The sequence below is a fragment of the Talaromyces amestolkiae genome (genome assembly GCF_001896365.1).
Source record: "Talaromyces amestolkiae strain CIB chromosome Unknown scaffold16.1, whole genome shotgun sequence".
In the NCBI taxonomy this organism is placed as follows: Eukaryota; Fungi; Ascomycota; class Eurotiomycetes; order Eurotiales; family Trichocomaceae; genus Talaromyces; species Talaromyces amestolkiae.
This window is the reverse complement of record NW_024468052.1, coordinates 39290-57373: the sequence shown is the minus strand read 5'-3', so window position 1 is coordinate 57373 and position 18084 is coordinate 39290. Positions and strand designations below refer to the sequence as shown.

General features: G+C 48.4%; 4 protein-coding genes across 4 annotated transcripts; 1 reads left to right on the top strand and 3 right to left on the bottom strand.

The window, feature by feature from the left end:
• Positions 1-1772: 1772 nt before the first annotated feature.
• BHQ10_007554 (uncharacterized protein) lies at positions 1773-7259 on the bottom strand (the record flags this gene model as incomplete). The annotated part of the gene is made up of 7 exons (XM_040880262.1): positions 1773-1958; positions 2013-3449; positions 3511-3638; positions 4454-5168; positions 5223-5337; positions 6370-6940; positions 7007-7259. 7 exons carry the CDS (start codon positions 7257-7259, stop codon positions 1773-1775), a joined length of 3405 nt encoding a protein of 1134 aa, XP_040736057.1.
• Positions 7260-7605: 346 nt separating this feature from the next.
• BHQ10_007553 (uncharacterized protein) lies at positions 7606-9249 on the bottom strand (the record flags this gene model as incomplete). Its single annotated transcript, XM_040880261.1, has 1 exon — positions 7606-9249. One exon carries the CDS (start codon positions 9247-9249, stop codon positions 7606-7608), a length of 1644 nt encoding a protein of 547 aa, XP_040736056.1.
• Positions 9250-12467: 3218 nt separating this feature from the next.
• Positions 12468-14353, bottom strand: BHQ10_007552 (uncharacterized protein; the record flags this gene model as incomplete). Its single annotated transcript, XM_040880260.1, has 7 exons — positions 12468-12647; positions 12710-12809; positions 12862-13193; positions 13250-13580; positions 13629-13757; positions 13810-14186; positions 14249-14353. The coding sequence occupies 7 exons, from the start codon at positions 14351-14353 to the stop codon at positions 12468-12470; spliced, it is 1554 nt and encodes a 517-aa protein (XP_040736055.1).
• Positions 14354-15058: 705 nt separating this feature from the next.
• On the top strand, positions 15059-17784 carry BHQ10_007551 (uncharacterized protein; the record flags this gene model as incomplete). Its single annotated transcript, XM_040880259.1, has 2 exons — positions 15059-16593; positions 16746-17784. 2 exons carry the CDS (start codon positions 15059-15061, stop codon positions 17782-17784), a joined length of 2574 nt encoding a protein of 857 aa, XP_040736054.1.
• Positions 17785-18084: the final 300 nt, after the last annotated feature.

Genomic DNA, 18084 nt, shown 5'->3' with positions numbered 1-18084 from the left:
TGCGAGTTGGAGAAGCCGCTGACGTGATCCGTGGTGGTGGTGGGTGGTGGTGTTATGAGGCCGGTTTAATGGCTGAGGGATGGTTTTGATCAGTTGACCGTCGCCACTGATTCTACTGCGCACCACGTAGGTAGGGTACGTACCACGGCCTTGGTTGCTGTGTACGTATTGCAAGGCAAAGAGACTGGATTACGTGCTCCCCCCGGTTTCTGTCCCCCACACTTGGCCAATTTACTAAGTTTTTTTCAATTTGAACAAGCATTTGCGGGGATTATGAATTGTGGCTATACTGGGTAGGTAGGAGTATCTGATATGGCTACAGTGCAGAGGCTAAGCCATCAAACCCTCAATCTCAGCCCTCTTCTCATACGCCTCAATCGTAGCCATAATATCTATTCCCACAGGAAGCGTCTTGGCCACCTTGACTAGCTCCAACTCGATTTGGGATTGCAAGAAAATCTCGTCCCTTTGTTCTAATGACCTCCCCTTGGTCTCCGGATAAAACAAATAAATTACCACACAACTCGCCGCGCTAGTCGCGGTAAAGACATATATTGTATCGCCATACAACGCTCGCGAACGCGGTAAGCGTGACTCTGACAACCATGAAGTAGAAAAGATGGCTGGGCGGCCAGCGTGATGGTGGTCAGATCGGACAATTGGCCTGCGACGGCGGCTTCAGCGAGGACCATGCGTGCTGTCGAAAACAAAAAAATTAGGCAGCGGCGGCGGAATTTGTCGACGACGAAGACTGTGGTCAAACCGCCGAGGGCGAAACACATCTGCAAACAGGCGCGGAAAAGATGTGGGCGTCGCTGCCGGAGTATCCGAGGGTGCCTTCGAAGATGGACGTGGGATAAAACGCAATCACATTGATGCCTGTCAACTGCGTGATCATCCTGCTAGAAATAGCGAGCAGGAATCGATGCAAGTGGTGGTTCTTGTTCATCGAGAACATGTTGGACGAATATCTCTGCCGATGTCGATTCCTTTAAGATCGATCAGCTCGGAATGGCAGCGAGAAAATCCGGCAGCGTCATGAAGCCATCCATCAACGACTGATTATGTCCCTGAAGCAGAAGGGCGATGATGCGCTGAGTTAATTCAATGTCGCCTACAGTCCACTTTCAAACAACGTGCAGTATTCAAATCTAGTGGGTATACACGCAAAACAAAAGTCCACACATCACACCGTCTTCTCTGCGAAGGAAAAGCATGATCCAATACTTAATCTAATAACAGAGCTGATTTCGTATTACAGTACTCAATAATCCGGCATGTTGACAGAACACGATTCATGAGTGATCCACTTCTCCCCGCAAATTCTCCGCTTTTTGCAGAATGCTGACTCTACTGAGCTCTTCTTCGTCTCCTCTTTGCTTGGGCGAGTTTGGATTCTGGAGACTTTGGCATGCCAATTCGTCGATTCTCTGCGTTGCAGGGTCCTGGGGCAGGTTGTGTACGGCTATCACGGTCATGGTCGGAGGGTCGTAGTTTGTTACTGTGGATTAAAAGTTTACGCTGCCGTCAAACTGCCTATTGCATGAATACGATTACGAACACGGAGTCTCTAATGCTGTTGGCTTGAAGCTATGGACTACTACAAGAACTGAAGTTGGAAAGTTCGACCGTCGAGATCTGCCTTGGTCTGGTGCTGAGATGACCATCCTTTGATTAAATCCACATCCTGTATAAGCTCTAACTAGAAAAGAGCATGCTGTTCAATATGATTAACAAGTCGCTATAATACACAAGATTTTATGATATATCAACTAGTCCTCCTCGTCTACCCGTGCCCGCTTCGATCCGCGGCCCCCATCCTCGTCTCTATCGGCCTGCTGGATTCCATATCGCTTTTGGCCGGCACTTGAGCCACCGCCAGTAACATCAGCAATCATACTGTCAATACCGAACGGATCCGCAGTATCCTTTTCAAACTCAACTGGGCCGTCGSGAGCCTATAGCACGAATTTTATTAGTATTAGCCTAGAACACAGACATGGTAGACTTACCTCAGCTTCCGCTGCACCCCGGAATCCCTCCTTGGCCCGTCCAAGAACTTCAAACCGACCACTCTTTTGGATCTTGTTCATTTCACCAGAGGCAGCGTCCTCATCGTACTCGTCATCGGCCTGTGCGCGAGGACGGTAGATGCTGCTAATGGCATCCTGTGCTGCAAACAGAGGCTTGTCGTAAGGGTTATCCTCGTTGAAACCCGTGCTCATTCCACTAGTCTGGTTAAACAAGCGCGAATCGTACATGGACTCGGTATTTTGTGTAGGCTTCGCTAGACCAAGAGCCACCTTTTCGGAAATATCACGGTTCTGTTCCCGAGCCATCATCTGGATACGACGCTCTGTTCCCATGCGTGACTGCCTCAATTGTCGCTCTGCCTCCTGTCGGCGCTCACGACGAGCCTGCTCTCGCTCTCGCGCCGCCGACTCATCATCGCTAGGCGAGACCGATCGCGACGAATACGCAGGTGATGGGCTTCGGCTGCCACTGAAAGATCTGGCACGAGACTCCCGACGACTTGAGGCCGCAGTAGACCGCTGCTCGCGCGCCTTTTGAGCGAGTTGTCGCAGATGCTCTTCCTTTTGTGCCTTCTCCTTTTCGGCCAATTTCTGTTGCATTTGTGCTCGTTGCCGGACTTCTTCTCTTGCATGCCGATCGGCTGTAAATAGTGCTTCGGCGAACTGTGCGAATTTATCGTTGATTGTAACGTCTTGTAACCCTCGGCCGTCTGCTGCCAGACGCTTATCGAGAGGTACCGTATAACCTTTAGGATTCTTCCAATTCGAGACCGGTGGTGGAATTTTCCACGCCTCTTGATCCTCTGCAGTCAATTTTCGCGGAGGAGAGTGCATCACTGGCGGAGGTGGTGAAGGTGGACCACGAGGAATTTTCTTATGCTTGAATTTCGGAGGCTCCATGGGATCTTGATGTCGCTCCATAATCTTCATAATACGATCATTCTTCTTACTTGTGTCGCCCATCTGGTTCGCCGGTGTGTATCGCACAAACGTGGGATCAGCCCTCTGCCCACCGCGGACGTTTTTTGGTTTCTGGGCTGCGACTGCTCCAGTGACTAGCTTGGCCAGTGCATCTTTTGTCTTTTCCATTTGCTCCGCTACTTCTTCCTGTGAGGGCCGATCGAGTGAGATTTCGCCCATATCCACCCGTTGTCGTAGCGGAATGAGGTCTTTGAACGAGGCATGGACGATTCGATTATCGCTGTGTCCGCGTCGTGCAATAGCATCGTATTTGACTTTCCCTTCTCCATCAACCTGGACTGCCAGAGCGTTGGATGTAGTTTGGCCGCCTTTACGACCCATATCGAGCGGATATTGTGCGACGAGAATTTCTGGAAAGGCGCCGCCATCGCCAAAATCTTCAGGCGCTCTCGGTCGCCATCCCGTTCTGTTACCGTACGGCGGAGGGCCGGTTTTCTACAACTCTTTATTAGTACATTGTCGTAGTCAGTAGAGCTTTTCAGACTGGTTCATTTACCCTTAGTACAATTTGACTCTCATCGAGAGCGCCCGCGCCGAGCACTCGGGGCCCACGTTGCTGCGCGTGGGACGGAATTTCTTCATCCTCGCCTGTATATTTGGGTTTCGGTAGAGACTTGAACAGACCTGACGCGACAGAAGCCATGGTCGGTATATGTGTTTGGTGTCGGGGTGTGTAGGGTGCGTTAGGTGAGCTTTACAGCAAAAAGATTCGGACGTTGAAGTTTTGATGATGGCAACAGGTGCGTTTGTGGTTTGTCCTGGCCGCCGTATCTTTCCCCAATTTGAAAGCTCAACATCACACTTCATGTAACAGGAGTCGCATTCGCAAAAAGAAGGGAAAAAATACACTACTAAAGAAATAAAAGATATTCTTAATTTTCTGCCGCTCAACTGCTTTGAATCGGCTACATGTTGCTGATCAAGTGTCCGGTCTCCTTCCCTCCTCGACTTTTATATTAGAACGAACGACATTTTTTTCAAATCTAACATACTTTCCATGAAACAAAAAATGACCATCCATCCATTACTTGTGCATTTTAGAGTTGGCTACCACCTATGGCTTCTAAAATATTCATGCCCCCCGTCCTCCTCCCACCGTCCTGGCTGACAATGCTCGTCAATTTCTGCCCTTGTCCTTAACGAAAATATCCCATCGCTATCACACGCCCAATACTTATAGTGTCCGTTTCTACCTAGCACCGGCTTACATGATAAAGGCCTAGTATTCAGTTCATTCTCCTCATATGAGCGGCTCCGTGCTCGACTGTGGCTCCTGGTGCGACTGTTGCTCCTGGCCCGTAGTCGATTTCTACCCTGCCTGGTGTTAGGATCCTGGTCCCTGGTATGGAAGTGTGAGCTCTTACATTGGACATTAGCGGGTTCCTTATTATCAGCATCCCATGCTGCAGTCTCTGTATTGGCTCCCCATATAGAAGTACCTGTATTGGCTGCCGTCGCTGAATCATCTCCAGTAGTATTTTCCCATTCCGCGGCAGCTTCAGAAGGCCAGTCAGGCGTTTCGGCAGGGTTTTCAGCCTCTGCATCGTCATTTTTCTCGTCTTTTCTGTTATCTTTCTCGGAAAAGTGGACATTCTTCTTGTTGGTACCTGAATTCTGAGTTTCATCATCATCCTTGGCTTTTCCCTTGCCCTTATCCTCGGATTCATCTTTGGCGTCAACACTCTTGTCGTTGACTTTTGAGCTTTCTTCTTGGGGATCTGAGTCCTGGCTTGACTGTTCCTTCTTGTTTTTCTTCTTGTTCTTCTTGCCACCGCTGTTATTTTGTTGGTTGTTGCTGTTCTCCTGGTTCTTGTCATTGTTGCCGTCCTCAGTGTCCTGTTTCTTGTCCTGGTCATCGTTCCTCTGGTTGCTGTCCCGGTTGTTATTCTTCTTGCCCTTGCCCTTGCCCTTGCCTTGGTTATCTTGCTGATTTCCAGAGCCCGACGCTGAACCTCCTGTACCAAGGATCACACTATCAGTGGTCTGAGCACCGGCGTCTTTTCTCTGATTATCGTTCAGATTCGAGCTCGCCCCTCCTTGTTGCCCAACCCGTCCACCTCTGTCACGATTCGAGTCTTCAGCATTGGTATTGCCGGTGTTACGCGTAACCCCATACGGTAGTGGTGTGATCATTAAATGGCGTCGATTGGTCGTCTGTACATCCTGGAGTAAGACACGATCATAAGTACAGGGGTGCAATAGACTTACGCTTCGAGAGCGGCGTCTTGGCCTTGTCTCAATGCTGGTGACCTGTCTTCCATCGATCTGTCGACGGACCATCACGCTCTCACGTTCTGGGTCATCTCTTCGTCGACGACCCGCTCTAAGTATTCCGAAACACCAGCACCAGTCCTCGAGGAAGCAATCGATGCAATCTTCGCAGCACATTCTGTCAATTGCTTGATTTTTTGTCGCATGGTTCGCATGGGTCTTTCTGAATCAGGATGTCTGTTGATCTTGGTTTGCTAGGTAGAAAGGTCAGTTGACTCTTATAGAAGGTCAAAAGTGGTAGGCTTCAAACACAGGACTAGTTGTAGGAGAGAATCATTTGTTTGCAGAAGGGAAGGAACTGAGAGTCTAATGTGAACCCTTCAGGAAATCCAGTTGAGGCAAAGGACACAGCCAGGAACACGCGGCTGAAGCTTTGTCTGATATGAGTTCTCTCTGTGAAGAAGCTTTGCATGAGAACAAGTTTGGTTAAAGAAACTCATATGAAATTTCTTTAAATTTATGTGTGCTCTTTCTTACATCAAGCGCTTATCTACTCACTTACATAGCATAACAAAATATCACAGTGAAACATGGAAAGTGCCGTCAACATCAATTCTGGCAATGAAAAGTCACCTGAAATGTTGAGGAATGAGGAACATCGGATGAAAGAGGTAGTTCCCTTTACTTGGATATAAGAAGAGCAATTCTGATACTATACACCCCAATCTAGTAATCCACTGGGATGCTATCTCGAAACAAATGCAAAAGAGTTATAAAAGGTGGTCAACTACAAATACTGAGGAATTCGTTATAGCTCTCAAATTTTGGAGATGGAAAAGGGGTCTTAACTGGAGGATTTGGTATGGCTATACCTTACTGTGCCATATTGAACCTGCGTGTACTTGGTATGGCACTATCCATGGATTTGGAGAGCCTTGATTGTGCAATGATGATACTATACTACGCATGGTCAGATGTAGCAGACTTCGTAGCAAGATAGATCACTGTTGAGTACTAATCACTAGAGGACATAAGAGCATCCATCCGTCCTCGATCGGTATCCATAACAAACCGTGTCTGCATTTCATATCCAGCCCTAATGTGTCTGCCTCTTTTGTGATTCTCGTAGCATTTAATGTCATACAAAAACCGGGTTCGGCGACCTGCAGCTATAAGGCCATCGACGTCGCGAAGCTGACTATCCCCTGGCTGCGCATCAAGCCGAGTTAGACAATACGACTGCCAATACCAGGGACTCAAACTCGCCGATCCTTTGATCGCCTGATAGATTTTGCGGTATTGGGCCTCGCTGTTCCAGATATTGGCTTCCTCTTCCGGCTGCTGCCCTTCCGAGGTCTCTTGTTGAGTCAGAAATGGCTTGATCATGTCGATATGATTCTCATAATGATCGTTGTCATCGTCATTGTCACGCCGCCATTTGACGGTATTCAGGAGACAAGCGTTCTCTCTTCCAATGCTGATGAGAAACATGAGCAGAGCTCTTCTGCTTCGAAATATGAATGCGTTGAGCCGGTAAAACACCCGACGTGCCTCGTGGTACACCTGGTGGCTCGTCGCCATGATGGCTAGCAGGTTGATCGACGGACTATGTTGAAGCCATAATCCCTTGTCTGATTCAATCTTGCTCTCGTATACACTAGAAACCTCGATCCGTTCAAAGCAGAAAATAATTTTGTATATCTCGTATCGTATCTCTAGTTTTGAATCGCGTTTCGTTAGCCAAAGGTGCCTGCCAATCCCTCATGCTGACATGGAATTACCTGGAGGGAGAGCGAGAAAGGCGAAAATTTTCGCCGGGGGCCATATCTTATAAGGCTCCGGGTCAATTGAAAACCCCGGTGACTCCGGGGTTGCCTTCAAGCCGTCAATAGCAACATAATGCTGTCGATAAACAACATGCTCAATGAACCTGCGCCGCTGGTAGATGACTTTTGCACAGGACGGGCACTTGTAAGAAGCCTTTTTGTCTCCTCCTCCTACTTCTTCCTGGTCGTCGAAGTGATCTTTCATCATGACGAGGTTTTTGATCCCCGACACGTCATGGACTCCATCGGCGGGGATTAGCCATCTTGCTGTGTATTTGAGTAGATGTTTTATGATGCCTCTTATGTTGGTGAATTCGTGGGCGCAAAAAGGGCAGAAGTGCGCTTCCTTGGCCATAATCTCTTACTCAGATAGTCGGAATAGTCACATTCGGAGTAGTCAACGTGTGGGAGCTGAATATATATCATCCTACCAGAAGAAAGTAACCTTGGAATTCGACTCATATGCAAGTAGTCTGATGTCATATATACCACTATATCTAAATCCGTAGATACGGCATACCCTTCAATATCAATTTTTTGTATGTGCACGTACATCACTTGACGATAGTGCTTTCATGAAAAGTAGCGTGTCTTTGAATAATATCTTCATCTTCAACGACGACGACCATCTCTGACGCAATCCCCGTCTCAACCGGAGCCTCATAATTCCCAAATCTCCAAATCGGGACCCCCTCCTGAAACATCCGATTGATCTCTTCGAGTGTACGTCCCTTCATCTCTGGGACACAAAAATATGCAAAGAAAAACGACGCAATGGCCAAACCACCAAATATAAATCCTACTTTCGATCCGAGATCTGCATATGGTTCGTCGAGGAGATAAGGCGTGCTGAAAGAGAATGCGAAATTGGTAGCGACATTCACAAAAGATGCAACCCGTTGCGTCTTGTCGCGCAGCCTGGATGCTGGAAGTTCGGTCGTAACAATATAATTCAGCGGATCCCAGCTAAAGCATAGACTAGCTGAAGACAGCGCGGTCAAGGCGATAACGGCGTGTTTTTGACTGGATGTTGGATCTTGGGAAAGCCCAATCCCGGCCATGGAGAATAGCCATACTACCTGCAGGGCTGAACCTATTAGCAGGATAGGCCGCCGACCTACCCTGTCAGTTATAGTAATAGAAACAAGACAGCAGAATGTATTGATGCAGGAACTCATAATCGAATAGTCGAATGCGTTCAATGAGTTGAGCGACTGAATAAACAGCGTGCCGTAAGCAGCAGTGAACGGCGAGCCCGTGGCTTGAATGAAGAAGTTCATTCCCATAGCGATGAAAGTTCGCTTCCGGTTACTACCTCGAAAAAGGTCTTTGTATGTCCCCTGATTCTGTTCCTCCAACAGGGAATTTTTCAACAAGTAAAGTTCCTGCCCAGGATCGTAATCCGACTCGTGACTTCCAGTGGTACGAAGCAGGCGTAGCGATTCGAGCGCATCCTTCTCGCGACCTTGCAAAAGCAACCATCGCGGGGACTCTGGGATGAACCAGACGAAAATCGCAACGACAGAAGGGACGATATAGAACAAAATTTGCGGTATTCTCCAAGCGGCGTTGGTAGTCAACTCAGAAGTCCCTCGGCAGACGCTGTTGATAATGATACCCCCGAGAAGTAGACTCGTCTGATACGTTCCCACGGCGAATCCTCGAATTGGCGCAGGAACGATCTCGGCCTGGAACGGTGGACAGGTCGAAAGCTCCATGCCGATGTAAGCGTAGTTTAGTATGCGACCTGCCAGAACTTGCTCGATCTTGCGGGACGTCACCAACACTGTAGCCGACATGGTAGCCCATACGCACATGCAAAACATGGACATACGACGGCCATACCGCGCGCTGATGATACTGCCTATATATAATCCTGTGGCGACAATCAATACGACTGTAACTCGAAAAACGCTGGCGACGAACGGGTGGGATGGGTGCGCACCGAATGCAAAACCAATGAAATTCAAACTATTCAACAAAGATGTCCAGTAAGTAGGAATAGCATAAGAGTTTGTCTTGGGATTCCAGACTCCGAATTGTTGTTTGTAGGTCGTCATCGCCTGGCTAGTCGCAAGCCCCTGATTGTCGAAGCCATAGTTGAGACTCGAGAGCGCAATCAGACCAACGGCCGCGGTTAGACGGGGGGTGAAATGCGACAGAATGCGATTCCTTTTGACGAAATTATGAAGAGCCATCGTGCCTAGGACGATCGAGAAAACGCGGGTCTAGACAGTCACAGCTACTGACTAGTTCCGGAGGCACTTCGGAGGCAGGTGGATGTCAAATAGGTTGATCGCGCTCGGGTGCCTCTCACGGCCGGACTCATTCTTGTTGCACAGGGGAAGACGAGCCCAAGACATCGTAGGGCTCGTTGCAGGGCCGGGGCGACGAATCGCGTGCGATTCACGTGGGAGCTATGGTAGTCGATTCACCGCAACATCGGGACACGATAGACGCAGGGGAGTCGAATGAGAAGCCGTGGTGGCTATCGCGTTCCAGCAAAAGAAAAGAATAGAAAGACAGAATGAGCAAAGCTCTTCCACCGCTTCTGAGGAGAATTCTTCATCAGCGGCTGGCTGGACGGTGGCTGGGCTGCTGATTGGCTATCCGCCTGAAGATCCCCTTATTATGAGTAAGGCTCGAGCTTTTGGCCTAGCTCTTTCTCTTTTTGTGTCGCTCTTGCTCGTCTTTCTCTCGTTTTGCTCAGTCGCGCCACTGCTTCACCTCTTCACGCTCTTCTCCTACCATGGCACAGCGCCTCGAGGCTCTCATCAGTGGAATGCTCAAAGCGACGCATTCTCGAACCTCGTGGCAGAACGGGCGCCCCACTTGCAGAACCTCAGGATGCGAGCCTATGGTCCTCACGTGGATGATACACTCGGTAGAGTGACGAGTGGAGGGACCAGATCTATTCGACATGTCCCGAGCTGTGGTTGCCATTGACAGTATTGACCAGCCAGAAAGTCTTCATAGGAACGCATCATCATCATCCATCCTCCATTTTGGCGTGAATACTATAAGCTTCAAAAGCTTCCGTGAGACGGATCCACCCTTGGCAATTTCCCGGCGATACCTGCGACTGTTCCAGCGCAGTACAATTTACTGGCTAGAAACACGTTTCGCAGTGGCAGTATTTCACCAACGCGTACCCTAAAATCTCCATTCAAGGACCGAGTTGTGAATATAATTATGGTGTGTCATTTGGGTCAATGCATGCAACCGAAGCGAATGCCTCGTTTAAGTGTTCATGGTCATTGGAAGAGCTGGGCGGCGCTTGCGTTCCCAAGCACATAGGAACATTTTGCTGTAATTAAAGACAGGTATTCTCAACGAGAGGTGGGAGCAAGAGAACTATGAGGTGGGAGAAATAGGAAACAATAGGCTTTATATAACGGATCATCTGCGGTATTATATCCATGGATGCTTTTAGCCCTGCAGGATAAGGCCAACCCACGACGATAGACGCCGTGAAAGCGGGAGCATCTGATTCGGAGAATTAATTCTACTACGTATATAACCAATTGAGATCCTACTCTGACTTGATCAGGCATGTCTTGGGCGCGGTTCATGTGGACGAGTTTTCAATAGTGAATCAATAGTCTGCGTGTAGTTTGACAGATGCAGCCAATCATAGTATGACTGCGCAATCAGATCAACCACCTACGTAGGTTCTAGAATCTAGATCGGTCGACCGTTACATACATAATAGACCGTTTAAATGGTTCGCACTCATCGACTTCTATCGAAGACTCTCCAAGACTCGCCGTTGTTCCGATTTATGACCTGGGCAGTTGTGTATCCGATCATCGGGCTCTTTGAGCTGGTGCTCTATATCATAGTACCCATCATCCACATCGAATACTTACCCTCCAAGAATTCCCGTTCTCAAGCTTCGTGTATAGATCGATCAAGGTAATCTACATTGAAACATTAGCCATTACTACGTAATTAAAGCCTCTGCAGAATCTTTCCGCGGTGGATCCTGAGCGCCACAACCGTCGTTGTTCTGCACGTTTCCAGCCTATCGCACCGCATCACGAAGTTCATACATTGATAGCCTGAGACATGGTGTTTACTATTCATTCGTGGATTAATCTATTCTACGTTTTGGATTATTGTTTCAACCCCTCAAGAAAAGCTCTCATAGAGGTAGAGCTCGGCATACCTACCCTCCGGATCCTTTCATTATCGATTCCCTAGCGTTGAGGTGTCCAAATGTGAACTGTCAACTGCGAACTTCTGGTCAATCGCTATTTACAGAACTTCCAGGATTAGGGTTTGCTTCGGAGCATTATACAATTGATATTTAAAGCTGCGCTATCCTACGCAATAGGAGGTTTCATGTCTGCCTGATATCAGCCTCTTGGATCAATCCTACAGGCTTATAAGTAGTACAATAATTTTACAAAGGTTATCAATGACAAGCCCTCCCATACCTCCTAAGCCTTAAATAGTTATACGGCAACGGCGCTAGATMCCCAGCAMCCMCCGACGCCGTTGCCGCCATCCAGAATTTCGGATCGCCGACATCTACCACGCCGCCGGTGAGATGATAATCAACGATATTCTCGGCAGCTTCCATGGCCAGCATTGAGACCATACTCATCCCCATCGCTGTGCGAGCTGCTATGGACCATGAGAGTCGATCCGCACCACGGCGGAGGAGAATTGTTTCGAGGATCAGGGAGGTCGTTATTCCCGACGCCACTGTTTTTCCCCCGAGGTAGTTAGTGCCTCTGCATAACTTCAAAAAAGTAGGAAAGAGAGAGAGAGAGAGAGTATACTAGAAGCGCCCATGATAACACCCATGCCGAGCCCCGGATAGAATGTTTGCAGTATCCATAGGGCCGAGAAATCGCCAATTGTGCAGCCGACAAGGCAGCGTAAAGTGTTGATCCTTGCGCGGCGCCAAGTTGATTTGCAGGTCCAGAAGCCGGGGTCCTGTATTGATCGTAGTCGTGGCTGAGGAGTTTCAGAGCTTGGATTCAGCTGTTCAGCACTCTTCCTGCGTTCGTCATTCTTCCTGGATGGTTGGTATTGTTGTTGTGCCGTGGAAAAGCTGGAAAAGGTGCGAGGCGGAGATAGGCAAGGAACTCTAGGCATTCGGCGTTGCCATAAGCCTACCACTTGAGTGATCTGATTCTGCTTCATTTTGAAATTACAATTGTATTAAATTGGAGTATCATGGTAAAGATTGCGACCATATATTTATTGACCGAGTATATCATTATGGAGGTGGGTGGTAGACGTTTGACGCAAAAAACGCGCATCTGATGGAAGGAGAATATCCACTCGGATCCGAGTGACGCCACGTTATCACCGAGCACATATACCTCACTGAAATGCTATTGTTGCGAATCAACGATATTGTCCTTTCACTCGTTTCCATTGCATGATTGAAATTTCCGATTCCTCAATCATTCTTCGTCGCCAACACTTCTGCCACAATCTGTTGCTCCACCTCTCCCACATCGATATGCTCCTTGCCCCGTCGAAGCAGCTCGACATCTGGCACTGAAGAATGCTTCTCACCTTCAAAAATAGCATCTATTTCTTCAAGAGTTTTGCCTTTGGTTTCAACCCAGTAGACGACCTGCGATGTATTGATAGTGTTAGTGAGTGAAGAACGACCAGGGCCATAAAAGTATAACGTACGATTAAAACCAAGATGATGATATCCCATGATCCGTTTATCATGTACATCTTCCATCCAATATTGGTCAGACCAATCGGCATGATGTAGACAAAGACAAGACTGGTTACTGTTAGCTTCGCCGAGAAAGATACATCAAGAAAAGAGAACTTACGCAAACGCATTCAGCGAAAATGCCGACAGGGCCATTCCATTTGCTCGGATCGAATAGTTCATTACCTCCGGTGGATACAGATAGAGTAATGGCGTCCAGGCAATTGAATAGAAACCCTGGAACAGAAACATAACCGCTACATCTCCATAGACCAACGCACTTGACGCACCGTTTGGGTCGTCGGCATATAATTTTGATAAACCGCCGATGATGAAAAGACATGCGATTAGCAGTACTTGGGATAGTATAGCGGTAGGTTTCCGACCCCATTTGGCTGCGAGCTGCGTTCCGGTCAGGGCACAGACTAAACACCAGGCATTCAGTACCACGTTCTTTCCAACGAAGTCAGTTTTCAAAGCACCACATATTCAACCACCATGGCACTTACTGCTTTCAACTGCGCCACAGTATCCGTAATACCAGCAGTGTCGAGTTCTGAACCAAGATAATAAGACGCAATGATGTTGCCGGCGATACAAGAAAATGGCCCCGGTGACATCCCGATCAGCATTCGCTTTCGGGCAGCAGGGGTTTTGACAAGCTCTTTCGGGCTCATTGTTCTTCCTTGTTTCTTTTCCCAGTTCAGCGTATCAAGGATTTCTTTGTATACTGCCAGCGCAACAGGATCGCTTTGATTACCATTTGAGTTCGTTTGGGCGACCACTTCTCGTGCCAAGTCATGGTGTCCCTGATGGACTAACCAACGAGGGGATTCGGGTCTGCTGCTGTCAGGTATTCATACTATTTCCTGGTGCCATATAACTCACATGAAAGGGATCACAATGATACAAGCAAAAGAAAATATGCCTTGGAGCAATGACGGTGCACGCCATGCCCAAGTCGAGTTCCACTGGCCAGTCCCCAATGTAATACCGGCGGCTATCAACGCTCCAACGCTGGTCAAGATCAGTCCCTCTATCGTTAACCATACAGTTGAATCTAACTCACTAGTAAAAGGTATTTAGCACCCCGACCCCCCACGCTCGCCACCGACTTGGAAACGTTTCTGAAAGATATACCGCCCCGGCAGTTGACGAGATTGCCAGTCCAAGGCCTAATACAATTCGAGCGACCACAAACATGGCAATATCTTGTGCGGCTGTCTGAAGGACGATACCTATCAAGGCGACCACAGAACCCCACAGAAGTGCTGGACGACGACCCAGCCAATCTGTAAGCACCCCTGACATCCCTGTGCCGAAGAAGCTACCAATGAATACTGACGCGGTGTTTAGACCGGTAGTTGCAGCATTAAGATTAAAATAGTCGGTGTACGAGGGAAGGATGTTGAGGCCGTTCATCATCGAACCGTCGTATCCTCCAGTCTATGATTCAATCAACTCAGCGTTTTTTCTCCCGGAAATCCTTGAGAAATGACAGTACTCACAGCCGATTGCACCATAGAGCATATCATAAGCAGTACTGCAAGGGTAGTGGTAGACTCTGGCACCCACGCGGGCATCCATGTACCTGTTGGCGATCGTTTCAACATCTTGTGTCTTTTTGCGATGCGAACCGTTGCTCAAGACTAGTTTTCCCAAGGCAGTGAATCATACGAAGAACAGAAAAGAAACAAAGTCCACATTCTGCGCTGAGAACCACAAGACTAAAATTTCTTCAATCCACGCCATTGTCCAGAGCATACTAGCGTAAAGATAAGCTGGCGAGCGACTCCGATTGAGGAAGGAAACGATACGCATCCTTCACCGACACACCAATGGCAAAGCTAAAGCGCGGGATGTATGGTGAGAGGTTATCTAGCGTCCCAGACTTAAATGCTTGTAGTAAGGGCAGACAAGTGAGGAGGGAGCGATGTTACCTTCGGTGGTGGTGCAGATCGTTGCTGTTGTTACGGTGTTACCCCATACTCCCCGCTCTGATAACGATAAGATAGGTAGCGGAAATGCTGTTGTAGACGCTGATATAGTACATGGGTTGGACATGTAACCGCCTCTAATATGACATCCTCTCTGAAACTGGATATAGAGCAAGTTCTGAATCACCCGAAAGAAACGAAAAAAACAATGTCGTGAGACAAGGTTTATTGCCTATCAAGGAAGGTACCACCAAGGCGGGTTGCTCCTTCCCCACATGGCTCCTGCCTAACATTGCCGCAACATCCAACATCCATCAGGAGCTTATCAACTTGCAACACTTCAAACTCGTCCTTCAGACTTCGCCGACTACACAGATCAACATGTATAGCCGCCCAGTAATTGCCATCGCTGGACTTGCTTGCGAGACATCGACCTTCTCCCCTTCAAAAACATTAGCTCCAGCATTCCATCCGCGAAGGGGCATTGAATGTATCCAAGAATACGAATTTATCAAGCCTGGAACTCCTCTCGGAAATGTTGCCGACTGGCGTGGAGCCCTCATCGGCCACGCCCTTCCAGGAGGAATTGTCACTCGAGCAGCATTCGAGGAACTAACAGCAGAAATCCTTGACAGACTTGAAGATATACGTTCGTCCGTGCCGCAGCTTGATGGACTATGGTTCGATATACATGGCGCTATGTGCGTAGAAGGTCTCGATGACGTGGAAGCGGAACTGCTCCGTCGCATCCGCACACTCATTGGACCTGATGTGGTCGTGTCGGCATCTATGGATCTACACGGAAATGTGTCGCGTGAGCTTGCGCACCAAACCGACCTAATTACATGCTATCGAATGGCGCCACATGAGGATGAACAAGAAACAAAAGAGCGTGCCTGTCAGAATCTGGTAGATTTGCTCACTCAGCAACATGCAACAGGAGATAATCGATTGCGACCGTATAAAGCATGGATACCTCTCCCAATTCTGTTACCGGGCGAGCAGACTTCTACTCGAGCTGAGCCTGCAAAACATGTATATGCGGCTGTTTCGGGTGTCGAAGCTCGGCCTGGTGTGATAGATGCTGCGATTTGGGTTGGATATGCCTGGGCTGACGAACCGCGCAATCGAGCCGTTGTTATGGCAACTGGCTGGGACAAATCAGCTGTTGCTGCAGGTGCCGAGGATCTGGCAAAAAAATTTTGGGATGCTCATGCTGATTTTGATTTTGTTGGACCGACCGGGACGTTCAAAGAATGCCTTGATACAGCTCTGACGTCTTCTGCTCGCCCGTTCTTTATCTCGGATAGTGGGGATAACCCAACAGCAGGCGGTAGCGGTGATATGACCTGGGGTTTGACTAAGCTTTTAGCTCGACCTGAATTTCAGGATGTTTCAGGGCCGACTGTGATATATGCAAGCGTACCAGGTCCGAAAGCAGTCGAAGTAGCCGTTGCCGCTGGCGTTGGGGCGACCGTAACAGTGACTGCGGGGGCAGAGGTCGATAACATACATGCAGGTCCTATCACAATGACTGGACGAATACATTCAATCAAACATGGTGACAAATGGGCAGAGACTGAAGTTGTTCTGCAAGTGGGTAGCGTGTATGCTATCCTAACCAAACTACGCAAACCGTATCACAAGGAGCATGACTTTACTGACTTGGACTTAAAACCCCGCTCTGCGGATATTGTTATTGTCAAGATCGGCTACCTGGAGCCAGAGCTCTTTGATATGGCGGCGGATTGGATGCTCGGTCTTACTCCTGGTGGTGTTGACCAGGACCTTGTCCGACTGGGTCATCATCGTATCCGCCGTCCGATGTGGCCGTTTGATAATAGATTCGAGACCCAGCCAGACTTGAAAGCGCGATTCATCTCAATGTCMCCCGAGCCGTTACTGGGCCCGGATGAGTGAGATTAATGTATATAAGCACCTATCAAAGAAATAGAATTCATGAAGCAGTTTATTGTTTGGTAGTATACAAAGTGGGGCTCTTCAATAGTGGGGTTGATCGGAGCAATTCCGAACTCTGTTTTCAAGTTTTGTCTCGCTGACTTCACAGTTCATCTGCACATTCAACTTGGAAGACAAATCGCGACGATGCGATGTCTTCGGCCCTTGAACGTCTGCATCAGCGAGAACTTGCAGAGGAAATTGAAGCGATAAATGCGATATACGAAGTCGATACGATCGAGGTTAATACAATCGGTCAAGGCACGATTCCGGACAATGGCGCACGAACGTTAGACCTGGGGAGCACCCCTTCTGAAACAGCTGCTCTTACGACGACGATACGGCTGCGTATCCCAGAACACCCTCACCTTTCCTTTATTATCGGTTTTGACAATGAGTATCCGGAAACACCCCCTCGAGTGACTGGGACAGCATCGACTTCTTCCCGCGGCGAAGGCAGTCTAGTTGTTGATGTATTAAGGGATATCATCACCCGAGCACATCAGCCAGGACAAGTCTGCCTATTCGAAGTGATCAGTGAGGCCAGCGAAAAGTTCTCTGAATTGAGCATTGGTGGTACCACAACAGATCATGAAAGCCCGTCAAAAGGAAACGAAGATGGAGAGGATGATACAGATGAGCAGCTCGACAAGACTGCTGAAGACATCGCGACGCTTTCTTTGAAAGATGCATTTGGCATCGACAGTCCTCCCTATTGGATACTATCCGACGTTGTGACAGAAAAGAAATCGGTCTTCGTGGGTCGCGCCGTACCCGTTACCAGCAGAGATCAGGCCAAGGCGTATATAGACTATCTCCTCGCAACAGACAAGAAAGTCGCCAGTGCAACACACAATATCAGCGCATGGCGCATTCGTGAGAAGAAAGACGACAACACAGAAAGAACATTCCAAGACTGTGACGATGATGGGGAAACGGCTGCAGGCGGACGTTTGCTACATCTTATGCAATTGATGGATGTTTGGGATGTATTGGTCGTCGTTACGAGATGGTATGGGGGAGTCTTGTTGGGGCCGGATAGATTCCGAATCATTAACAATGTTGGAAAGGATGCTCTTATCAAGGCTGGATTTCAGAAAGAGGCATCAAGCACCAAAGATAAAGGCAAGAAGAAGGGGAAGAAGTGAATTGGCTTGGCTCGCAAACTTTCGTCTTGCACGTGCTACTGGAAGGATATGATCTTGGTTTAGGGTTCGTGGGATCACGAGATTACGCTCTTCAAGGCCTGGTCATTTCTCCCATTAACAACTTGTATATAATTCAAGGATCAATAGACGTAGACGTAGCTCAGCAATAGAACCGTAACCCACTACTATTTGGCCACCGGATGGAGATAAAGTCATACTCGAAACACTCTTAACACAACAGGTCGTCGGATATGTTGAGCGCAGCCAGCGACTGCAGACACTCGAAGGTGAAATGGCCTC